At 45.0% G+C, this 12,342-nt stretch overlaps 1 protein-coding gene across 1 annotated transcript; it reads right to left on the bottom strand.

The window, feature by feature from the left end:
• Positions 1–956: 956 nt before the first annotated feature.
• On the bottom strand, positions 957–11,024 carry LOC142244480 (protein QNR-71-like). Its single transcript, XM_075316708.1, has 11 exons — positions 10,824–11,024; positions 8,901–9,053; positions 8,678–8,821; positions 8,443–8,607; positions 6,422–6,580; positions 2,527–2,871; positions 2,257–2,409; positions 2,078–2,180; positions 1,798–2,000; positions 1,422–1,509; positions 957–1,152 (listed from the first exon to the last, which is right to left on the bottom strand). Exons 1-11 carry the CDS (start codon positions 10,888–10,890, stop codon positions 1,002–1,004), a joined length of 1,731 nt encoding a protein of 576 aa, XP_075172823.1. The 5' UTR covers positions 10,891–11,024; the 3' UTR covers positions 957–1,001.
• Between the last annotated feature and the right edge of the window lie 1,318 nt (positions 11,025–12,342).

Raw genomic sequence — 12,342 nt, 5'->3', positions numbered from 1 at the left:
GGCGCTTGCAACCACCCTGGGCCTCGGTGTTTACTTTTGGAAAAGGTCTTTTCTTCCTCCAGTTTCTAGGGACAGTCCCCTGTATGCAGCCTGATCCCTCCACCCGATGACTTAGTGGAACAGGCCACAAGCTTGAAAGCCTCTCAGTGGCCCTGGAATCCTTTCTGTAGTTCACTGCTGTGGTGTCACACGGGCCTAGCCGGGCCCCAGGGTCTCCACCAGGAAGCTTCACTTTCTCTTGCTGTTCTGAGGTTTCAACCTCTCCTTCCCTCTCCAACTTCTCACTTCCTCCATCTGACTAAACAACCTTCCTTTCTCTGCTCTACTCTGCTGGCTCCTCCCACCTTCCCTGTTGCTAGGCCCCACCCTAGGAGAAGGGTGAAGGGATGGGTCTTAGGCCAACCCCCCCCCCCACCCCCAAGCATGCAGCATGGGGGTGGGTAGCTGCCACTGTCCCAAAATATGCCTAACAATGGGTGTAGTGTGAATTTGCCTGTGGACCAGCATTTACCCCTTTCCTTACCCAGGATGGGACATCACACCTCTGGCTGAGGTGCAATGTCTGTGGCGATGGAAGCCTCAGGGGCGCCACACATACTTTTCCACTCCCTATTCTGGCTTCCAAATACTGAGGTAAAACACTAACCAAAACCTGAAAGTGGCCTTAGTTTCTTGCCAATATTTAAGGCCTCCTCTTATGAATAGCGTTGATTTCTTTAGTAAACACAAGGAAGGTTAGGATTTCATCCCTTTATAGACACCAAATATCAGCCTGTGATATTCAAAAGAACGTCCGACTGCAGTAGATCCTGAGTTAGAGCCATTAACCCTTTGTGTCTTGTTGGGCAGACTAAGGTTACATTGTGGAACTGACAGGAATCACCAATGGATTACAAGAGACAGGAAAATATTTTAAGAACTTTATTGACTACAGCTTTACCACCTGAGATGAAACAGCAGAATACCAGAACATGGCAGACATTTATATGTGAAACAGAAGCTTATATTATTGCAGCCTTGCTTTTCAGGAGAGGATCATGCTCATTGTTTCGTTTGAAGACGACATCTTTGACCTGACCGAAGTACACAGCAATTCCTTGACCGCTTTGTCCAGCTGATGCATTTGCAATAGGTTTGTATTCCTTAGATTTCCTAGAAAGGAATAAAGAGCTAAGATAGAGGCTGTGATAATTCATGGGACTGTGCTGCCCAACATGCACTATTCCATCCACCATTTGCAGAGCCTGGTTGATTTTTTTATTTTTAATATTGGCATCTGAAGCGCAGGTCTGCGTTTACAGCAGCTAGGACAAGACTTGTCAGTCTCATACAGTTTGGTTTTATCTGAGAAACTCTACAGCAGACAAGATTAAGTTATAAGTGAATCCCAGGCTCACTATAAAATGCTGGAACACACTCACCTGTACAAGGCAACACCGATCAGCAGAGCAACAAGGGCTACGAGAGCGAGAGGAATAAGTACTGTAGAAACCGACTGTTGTGTGGACCCTGGAAAAGTGGTAGTTATACACAATTAATAGTGATTAGTTTGCACACAGGTTGGTTGGTTTCTCTCTACGCCCCCCACAATCTAGCGTCACACAAGATCACTTTAGAAAGCCGAAAATATTTGTAGTTATTAACTGGAATAAACTGCATAGTCACTCACTTCAAGCAAAATGTTTCTAATACAAAAGGAGAGAAGTTTCACCCAGTCATTTGTAAGCTTCTTAAGTACGTTGGTTTGTACACCAGGAGCTGCCATTGGCTGGATATTACCAGTACAGAGCCACTTACCACCATCTATAGACACCAGTGTACTGGCAAAAGCCAAACTTGCACCATCGCTCAGAGTAATATTGACACAGTAGGATCCTGGCTCAAATGCCCTTTTTAGGGTCAGCAAGCATTGAGCAGAAGCTGGAACTTCATCACACACCATGTCTCGGGGAACCATGCAGCTGTCATCTGAGACTATTGTACAGGCATCTGTAGGGAGGCTGAAGGAACAGTGGTCATCAGACAAGGACCAGCAGTAGAAGGGTTACAGATAGTGACACTATTTGCAGAGACATACCTTCCTTCACAAGTGACCACAAAGTCAATTACGGAGCTCCCACTTGGAGATGCGGATACTTGGACACTCGTCATTTCAATGATGTTGACCTCAAGGATACCATCTAAAAGTCAGTAAAGTAGTAAGGATCCAGGCCCTTTATATTGCCAACATTAGTATAGAAGCAGCAGACAACTCACCGACAATTGTGATGTTGTTCATGTAATAGCCATATCTGTATATGAAGCAGTCTGGAGCAGGGGTTGTATATGGAGCGGTTGTATGGCCAGTGGTAACATTGGATATCTCAGTGGGCTGAGGAGTGTCAGTGGGTGGTAGATCTGTGGAGTTACCTGCAAAGAAAGGGTGCAGTCTATTCTCCATCATAAGAACATGTGATATTTGGGCCCCTGCACAGGACACTCCTGAAAGCTCCATATTACATCAATTTTAGTCACATTCCTACTTACCAGTGGAATTTGTAGTGGTGAAAGCACTGGTGGGAGTTGGTAGAAGTGTTGTATGGATTGGAGTGGGTGTAGCTGGTTTACATTGACCAGGAATGGCAGCTTTGATAGTGAAGTTAACACTGACGTTTCCAATCTGGGTGTAGTTATGAGTAGACACGGGACTATTGGAAAGGGAATCATTCCCATCACCATAATCCCAGGCAAAGCTCAGTTTAGATTTATTCAGATAATGGCTTGGATCATGGATTCTGACGTCAAAGGTGATTGGTGAATCCTTAATAAAGATGTTGTCTGAGGAATTCTTGTCATTCTTTTGAGACAGCTTCACATAAAATGGGATTTGATCTAAACAAAGTTATATACAAATCAGTGCTGCTCAGATCTAGCAGTGCTTTAAATGCAGAGCCTAAAGTACATAAAGCTAACAGATGGTGGGGCTACACAATAGGAGGACTAGGACACAAGACCATGATATCCTGCCGATAAAGGATTAAAAACAGCACAGCACCCAGCAAGTGACAGTGGTCTTAGGGGTGCTTCACACACAGCGAGATCGCTACTGAGATTGCTGCTGAGTCATGTTTTTTGTGACCTCATTAGCGATCTCGCTGTGTGTGACACTGAGCAGCGATCTGGCCCCTGCTGTGAGATCGCTGCTCGTTACACAGTGCTGGTTCGTTTTTTTATTGTTGATCTCCCGCTGATAAGCACACATTGCTGTGTGACAGCAAGAGAGCAACAATCCTGAATGTGCAGGGAGCAGGAGCCGGCGTCTGACAGCCTGAAGTAAGCTGTAACCAAGGTAAACATCGGGTAACCAAGGTGGTTACCCGATATTTACCTTAGTTACCAGCCTCCGCAGCTCTCATGCTGCCATTGCCGGCTCCTGCTCCCTGCACAGCCAAGCTAAGCGGTGTGCGCTGGTAACTAAGGTAAACATCGGGTAACCATACCCGATGTTTACCTTAGTTACCAGTGTCCACAGCTTCCAGACGCCGGCTCCGTGCAAGCGCAGCGTCGCTTGCACGTCGCTGCTGGCTGGTCACTGGTGAGATCTGCCTGTTTGACAGCTCACCAGCGACCATGTAGCGATGCAGCAGCGATCCTGACCAGGTCAGATCGCTGGTCGGATCGCTGCTGCATCGCTAAAGTGTGAAGGTACCCTTACTCCCTACGTCATACTGCTATTGGAATATAACAAACTTTCTGACAATACCTTTAAAATAAAAGTGGCATGCTGGCCATGCATGTAGTGTGGTTATGAAACCACCAGCATTTAATTTCCAGAGCAATCAGTACAGCATAGTGCCTTATAGGCTCTACACATCTTCTATGACTGACCCTTTGTAATGGATATCTTGTCCTTAAGGCTATGTGCCCATGGGGAAAGCTCCCAGGAAACTGCACCACAACTTTTGTCTGTTTCCATGCTGCGGAATGTCCTGCGGTTATGGTGTGGGCTTTCTGCATTGAGGATACAGTACCATGGCTTCGGCACTGCATCCTCAATGCAGAACAAGTGCTGCAGTGATCGGGAGTTCATACTCACCTCCATCACGCAGCACCTCGCTTTCCGGCGGCCATGTCACTGTCAGCGTCTGCAGGAGAATGTGGGCGTGCCTGAACTAGCTCCGGCTGTCACATGACCGGAGCTCGTGCAGGCCCTGCCCACCTCTTCCTTCCTGTACCTGGATTCACCGTGCTCCTGTACACCGGACGGAGAAAGTGACTCCGGTGAGGCAGGAAAGTATATGGGACCCTGCAGAGAAATCCGCAGGAATAATTGACATGCTGCTGATTTTTCCGCAGGGAAATCCACAGCGTGCGCACATCAGTTCCCAAATGCCATAGAAATGGCTGGGAAGTAGCTGTGCTGCAGATTTTTGAAAAATCCACGGCATTTTTGCGAAAAATCCACGGCAAATTCCGCGCATTTTCCGCAGCGTGGGCACATAATGCTCATTGTGTGCACATAGCCTTAGTGCAGAAATATTAGCAAAAAAAAAAAAATTTGGTGCCGATTTTTCCCACCCATTAGCATGAGTGAAATCTGCTTTCAAAAGAAAAAAAAAAAAAAAAAAAGCTGCTGAAATAGACAAGCTGCAGCTATTTATCTATTGCAAATTTAGGCTATGCGAGCACGTTGCGTTTTTTCCCGTGGAAACACTGTTTAGAACTGCAGCGTTTCAGTGTCAAATTGCATGCGTTCAGCTTCCCCAGAAAAGTATGAGAAAGCCGAAAAATCAGTGCACACGCTGTGTTTCTAAACGCAGCGTTTTGGATGCCCAAAATTGGTGCGGAAAGAAAAAGCTGCATGTCACTTGTGCGTTGTAGCTGCGTTCTCCACCCATTGATATCAATGATGTGAGTCAGAACACAGCTACACCGCAGTTCGCTGCATTTTTGTTGCGGTGCGCATGCTTTTTGGGCATACAGAACGCAGGCATTTTTACCTGGAAGTGAGGTCAAGAGGTTTCCTGTTGACCTCACTTCCTGGCAAAGTTCAGGAAAGCCGGTGTTGCCAAAGTGCCCCCCCCCTGACCCCTAACCCCTTCCCGAAAATCCAAGATGGCCGCGCGCACAGCAGCGCACCGGCCACCCTACTCCTGTTTGTCGCATGTGCCATAACACATGCGACAGAAAACTGCTCCCCAAGCCCTGCCAGGTCACCCCCTATTCCCCCCGTACCTGTCTCAGCGCTGATCCCCCGTGGCCCCCCCTCCTTCACAGTGCACGCCGGTCACATGTGCAGAGCAGCCGACAGCCAGCTTCCTGCCTTCAGAGACGCTGGCTGCTGCTGCTCGCACTCTGCAGCTGTGTCCCGGGGAGAGTGGGTGCAGATTCTTTGCACCCACTCTCCTCAAATGGAGGGTCTGCACTGCTAGAAAATGGGGGGGGGGGGGGGGGGGGGATACGTTCTTTGAGCGTGTCCCCCCATATTCTAGAAGGTCCCGAGTTGACGTGGGACGTCCAAAATAGATTACTGCGGACCCGATTTTTTCTTCTTTCCAATAAATTGGTGAAAGGAGTTTTCAAATACATTTTTTTCAGTCGTCAATTTTTTTTGCTATTACTGTCAATTAGTTATGTCTGGTATCAAATAGATGCCGTGACATCACCAATTGCTGGGCTTAATGCCAGGTGACATTACACATCTGGTATCAACCCCATTTATTACCCAGTTTGCCACCGCACCAGGGCAATGGGATGAGTTGGGGCGAAGGAAGGACTTTTAGGCTGGGAAGAGTCCAATAACCATGGCTTTTCCTATCCTGAGAATACTAGACCCCAGCTGTCAGCTTCACCTTTGGCTGGTGATGTAATTTGGGGGGCCCAATTTTTTTTAATAAGTAAAAAAAGGCTTAGGGAGCCCCCCAAATGGGTCACCAGAACGAACACACACACACACACACACACACGTTTTGGGCGCAGAGTGTTTTCCTTGCATCCATAACGCTGTATTGTGCAGTAGAAGCACAGTGGAAGGATTTTTAGAAATCCTGTGCCCACTGTGCTTCTTTTCTCCACAGCATAAACTGACTTGCAGCATGGCTTCCCGAGCCTCAGCATGTCAATTTATGCTGCGGAGACATGGGCAGCTGCGTTCTCCCGTGGACAACACTCACATCTCTGCAGGAAGGCTGGCACTGTGTACTAGACAGTGTCACTGGATCATGTGGTCAAAAACAATGAAAATGCACGCGTTTGATGCGTTTTTTCCCAAAACGCATTGTTTACAGTTGTCCCCTCTGCCAGATGGTGCATTTTTTCTGCACTAAAAAAAAAAAAAAAAAAAAAAAAAAAGCAATGTGCGCACATAGCCTTACAGAGACCACAACACAACATTTGATAAACTTGCTCCTTCGGTTCCTGTGCACACTACTTCACAACTTACCAGTTACTACATAACTACTGCTCGCTTTAGCAACTGGGTAATGCTTCTGGTAACCTCTTCTGAAGACAGTGACGTCAATCATGTGTGTGCCGGCTGTGAGGTTTGTAGTATTTATGGACAAAATAGCAGAAGATCGCCCCATCTTTTGGTAATACTGGCCTGAGCAAAGAAAGAAAGTCCCCAGTCATTTCCAAATTAATGAGTCGGCTAAAGAAAGTACAAGTCATTAAGCATTCTAGGGGAGCGGGATCATCCCAACCTGCACAACAGTCTGAGATGCTTCATTTTTAAGGATAGGGGGGGTGGGGGGGGGAAACAAAAAAAAAAAAAAAACACCCTATAGAGAGACCATCACAGGCTCTATATGATTACAATGACGGCAAATCCCTCATGTATAATACTTTATGCACCTTTTTAATTGTTCTGCCAGCTGCAGCCAGACCATCAGTTTCTGGCTTGTACACTAGGGCGGATGTCCATCTTGGTGCACTATTGCTGGGAGTTGCTTATCCGCTATAAGCCAGAATCTGCAATACATCTGCCTGAAGTCCTATACAAGCCTTATCCATGTGCAATTCTAAACACAAGGTGACCACCCCTCCATGAATTGGTTGGTTTATCATTTTCCATCTATGCTACTTCAGTGTTTATCAAGGGTCTGCTGCATCCTGTAAGTGCATTAGTTTTGTGACCCATGTTTGTAACAACAACTGCCTTTTGTAAGTGTAAATGTAAAATACTTACTACAAAGTAGGCACGGAAATTTTTATAAAATAGTGTGCAGAGTGGCAGGTACAAGAGCATCTCAAACTAGAATATCAAAAAGTTAATGACAGTACTTAAATACAAAAAGGGAAACAGTCATCACAAACAGTGATGTATGTCAAGTGTTTATTTCTGTTGAAAACCCATAAGTCATCTCAGAAAATTAGAGTAATTACCACAAAATACCTGGAAAGGCTTTTTAAGTGTTTAGAAATAATCTTAGTCTGGTTCAGCAGGCTACACAATCATGGGGGAAGACTGCTGACTTGATAGATATCCAGAAAGCAGTCACTGACACTCCACAATGAGAGTAAGCCACAAAAGGTCATTGCTAAAGAAGCTGGCTGTTCATAGTGATGTATCAAAGCATATCAATGGAAAGTTAAGTGGGGAACAACAAAAACACAACAACCACAACCCTGATCTAAGGTGTTTGTTTCAGATGAAAGTAAAATTTTGCAATCAAGACCCCAGAGTCTGGAGTAACAGTGGAGAGGCCACAATCCAAGCTGCTTGAAGTCTAGTGTGAAGCTTCCACAAACAGTGATTGTTTGGGGAGCCATGTCATCTGCGTGTAGGTCCACTGTGTTTTATCAAGACTAAAGTCAGAACAGCCGTCTACCAGGAAATTTTAGAGCACTTCATGCTTCCCTCTGCCGACAAGCTTTTTGGATATGGAAATTTCATTTTCCAGCAGGACTTGGCACCTGTCCGCACTGCCAAAAGTACCAATACCTGGTTTACTAACCACAGTATTACTGTGCTTGATTGGCCAGCATACTCCCCTGATCTAAACCCCATAGAGCATGAGGTATTGTCAAGAGGAAGATTATAGACACCAGAAATAAGATATAATAGTGGTATCTCATGGATCATTTGTTTCCAGCTGCCCCCTGTACTGATCAGCAGAATGGAATTTTTTTTTTTTTTTTTTTTAGTGGGATAAAAGAAAACAAAAAAACATCAGGCCAGATGCCAGAAAAAGCAGAGAATGAGCGGAGAGCTAGTGGAGAATCTGACCTGACACTTCGTTATACAACAGGGATAAAGAAGCCCCATTTTGGTTGTTAGTACCAGTGATCAGACAATTCAAAAGTTACCATCATGTCTCCTATAGATAGGGAAGGAATTGTTATGCCTGGACAACCCCTCTAAGACTTTTTTTGCGAGATTACAAGCTCCCAGACTAAAAGTTCTTTAAAATACACAACTGACATCTTAAGTCTACAGCCAATATTAAAAGGCATAACCTTTACCTTGGGTGGAGAAGATGTAAATGAAGTTGTGTTGTCTCCAGTGCGGGGGATGTGGGAATGGTTTGCCATCTGGAAAGTTGCTGGAAAAACTGCAGTTTCCTTCATCACAGAAGTCCATCCACTTGGTCCAGTTGTACACATATTGGTCCAGGGAAATGGAGGAAACTAGAAGGACAAAGATATAACATGACCTTATGCTAGGATTCAGAATATAACATTTTAAAGCTGCATTTACCATTTCCACATCCTCTTTCATATTCAATGTCTCCATCATCATTTTCTTTCTGACATCTGGGAAACTGCAGGGTCACAGCAAATGTGATATTTGACCCTATCAGCGCAGGGCTGTCACTGGTCAGCAATGCCACCACTTTGCCACCTAGACAGAAAAGATTAAGGCAGTGTGAGTGAGAGTAATTGTCAGTGAAATGGAGTCATGCGTACATCTCGCATAATACCTCTCCAGCAGTTCTCCCATCTAGAGTCACCAGACTTCCAGGCAGGGTAGAGTTTCTCATCCCAAGAGTTGGTATCAGGAGACCAGCCAGCAATATGGTTACTGGGACCTGTAGAGCCAGATTTCCTTCTAATCTCCATTACATCCTGAAACCCTGTTCAGTTGGAGAGAACATTGAGAATATACACAATGCTAAACAATTCATACATGGAGTGAACTGCTCCGCATGTCCCTTACAACTGGTTATAATTAGAAGGTGCTAAAGCCTCTAATCTGTATTGTGCCATCAGCAGTATCGCCAGGACCCAACATGGGCCATTAATCTAGTTTAGCTGACAGTCTCACCATTGCCAGCACAATCCAAAAAAAGGAAGTAGAAATCCAGCTCAAACATGCAAGGTTTTTTTCCATTTGATTTAATTATAGGGCATCACACAGCAAACACATGGTTAGCGCAATCAATGCGTTTCACTCAGGCATGATGTTTGAGCTGGATTTCTACTTTATTTTAGGAGGCCGAAAGTGTCCAGTTCTTGAGTTTGTCTTCTGATAACAGATACGGCCGGGTACTGCACATCCACCTCCTACTCAAATCAATAGGAGGTGAATCTGCAGTATCTGTCTGCGGCCATTATCAGAAGAGGGGCACTTTAGCTGTTCAGTACCGGCATCAGCAGGTGACCAGAATCAGTGGAGGGAGGGGGTGTCAGACATTGATCGCCTATCCTGAAAGGCTAGGTCATTCTTTAAAAGGAACCAAACATCAGGATTTTGGTATATAAAAAAGGTAAAGCCAGTGCAGTACTGGCACAGGCTGTACATACCATTAGTGGGCAGCTCGCCCTCTCCTGCACAAGACTAGATAATGCCGGCTTCAGAAACATGGCGCCGGAGATAAGTGCTATGCACAGGCGCCAACTCTGGCACAGTGTTTGAGAGAGGGAGGAACAGGCAGCGGAAAAGGGAGGGGAGGGAAACTATGTGCATAACCCACCCAGATATCTGGAGAGGTGCACACATCAGTCAAAAAGTGTATGAATTGTCAAACTTCATAAACTTGGATTTCACAGCCTAAACATCTGAACTGCCCACTAATGGTATGTACAGACTGTGCCCGATAGTGCCAGTACTGCACTGGCTGCACCTTATATAGCACAATCCTGAGGTTTGGTTCCCTTTAAAGCTCATGAGACCAAATGTCCAGTTTATGCTAAAACCATTAATCCAGCTTGAAGATTTGTTAGGAAAGAGCTCATCAGATGCATGCTAACAGAGGCTACATACACCAGCCATCAGGTGGTACAAGGAGGAGACAGGTCTTCTAACCTGGTTAGAGAGGAGACAACACCAGGTTTAGGTCACCTGAGCAGTATATGCCATTTTCATGAAGACAACAACAACAACGATAGTCCCTTATTATGCCAAGTGTCTACAGATTACAAATTAAAGTATTGCCACAAGATCACAGAAATTTGTGGAGCATTTAAAAAGGTCTCAGATAAAGAGCAGCAACATGTAACAATAAGATTTATTTTTATTTCATAATTCAATATTACACATTTGGGGTATATTCACACTTATTTGCTGCAGCAAAACCTGCTCTCAGGGAAGAAAAAAAAAAAAAAAAAAAAAAAACCCTTGGGCATTACACTGGTATAATTAAAACCTTGGGCACAGGTATCAATTACACTGCCACAGTTAGCCCCCTTACAGATGCACAAAGACAATGGCTTTTTTTTGTAGAAACCAATAAGCCCCAGTGTGGACACAACAGGGCAGTTATTAGTGACCCCTAGATATCCAGCAGCCCAGGACAGATCCTTGGTGTCCATCTTACTGACTACTCAGCATCTCAGTCTAGAATATACATTGTGGATCTTACACTAAAGGTTCTAACAACCAAACCAGTTAACCCGTCACTTACTTTTTCCTGCCTGGATGCCTGAGACCAGGCAGAGCACCACCAGCCCCTGCACTGCTGCCTGCAGCATCCTGAACACTGACTGAGCTGCTCAGGGATCTCACACCAGCATTTAAATTGTGTCCAACAAGTCCCAGCTGCAGGAACCAGCAGTGGATCCCCCTGATCCCTCCTCCTGTATATGAGAAGCTGCAGGCCCATCATGTGATGGGATCAGGGAGAGATGTCTGCTCATGTGCTTCTGAGGGCTCACTCACACTTGCGCTATTTTGACGCAAACGAAATCCGTCACTAATGTAGTACAGTTCATTTATTTACAGTGGAAGCGCGACATCATGTGGACACAAGCGGGTACTGCATGACACACACGCGCCATAGTAACGCGCTTCCAATGTAAATAAATGAACTGTACTACATTAGTGATGGATTCCGTTTGCGTCAAAATAGCACAAGTGTAAACTAGCCTGAGTCACTCCAAAGAATCTCACATTTTTTCTAAATTTCTGAAGGCTCGAGACTTTATTTTCATCATGAATTTACCACAAATTGTCAGTTTTTGCCAGAGCAGGTAAAGAGGTGACGCAAAAATCATGGTGAAGTCTACTGGAGTTTTTATAGATAAAAAAAATCTTATGGCGTATGTCCACATTCAGCTTTTTTATGCTGCTTTTAAAGTCAATGCTAAGAGCAAATGAAAAAAACCCCAAAACAAATGTTGCAGGGGAGGAAGATATTCATGTATTTAATATGGTGGTCTTAATAAAAAAAAAAAAACAAAATAAAAAAACACACCTGATGCACCTGCAGTTTGGCTTTTTCACAATTTTTTTTTTCCCCTTCATTTTTAAGGATGTTTCCTGAAGTGTTTAAACTTATTTTGTCAGTTCTCCTAATTTATTTATTTATTTATTTATTTTTTCATAGAGATTAAAGAGAATCTGTCACCAGGTTTTTGCCACCTAATCTGAGAGCAGCATAATGTAGGGGCAGAGATCCTTATTCTAGCGATGTGTCACTTACTAGGCTGCTTGGTGTAGTTTTGATAAAATCACTGATTAATCAGCAGTAGATCATTAGAGGACTACATGTCTTGCTGCCAGGAAGTCCAGCATATTCATGAGCTCTGTATAACTGCTAGATCTGCAGTAGAGAAAACATTGGTTTTATCAAAATGACAGCAAACAGCTCAGTAAGTGACAAATCGCTGGAATTAGGGTCTCTGTCTCTACATTATGCTTCTCTCAGATAGGGGAGCAAAAACCTGGTGGCAGATTCCTTGAATAGGTTAAGGCCAGAGTCATGTACCGCCACCACGTCAGCGGCTGAGCGACTCATATCCGGAGCCGCGGTGGCTCGAGGGGTCTCCGGAACCGGGGGGTCCGTGTGGACACTCGGATTAAAAGAAGAGGGAAAAGGGAGTTAGAAAGTTTGTGACGCCACCCACGGTGCGTGGTAATGTAAGGGAACACAGCTGCTGTTGGGGAGCCCGGTGACGATGGTGCAGCAGCCAGATGTTTAACCC

The sequence above is a fragment of the Anomaloglossus baeobatrachus genome, chromosome 6, assembly GCF_048569485.1.
Source record: "Anomaloglossus baeobatrachus isolate aAnoBae1 chromosome 6, aAnoBae1.hap1, whole genome shotgun sequence".
NCBI classification, from domain to species: Eukaryota; Metazoa; Chordata; class Amphibia; order Anura; family Aromobatidae; genus Anomaloglossus; species Anomaloglossus baeobatrachus.
The sequence above is the reverse complement of the archived record's forward strand: the minus strand, read 5'-3'. Positions and strand labels throughout refer to the sequence as shown.

Coding starts and splice junctions, on each gene's coding strand:
- LOC142244480 (XM_075316708.1), bottom strand. CDS start 10,890: ATGCTGCAGGCAGCAGTGCAGGGGCTGGTGGTGCTCTGCCTGGTCTCA. Junction 9,054..10,823: donor AGGCATCCAGGCAGGAAAAA/GTAAGTGACGGG, acceptor CCAACTGAACAG/GGTTTCAGGATGTAATGGAG. Junction 1,510..1,797: donor ACTGGTGTCTATAGATGGTG/GTAAGTGGCTCT, acceptor CCACTTTTCCAG/GGTCCACACAACAGTCGGTT.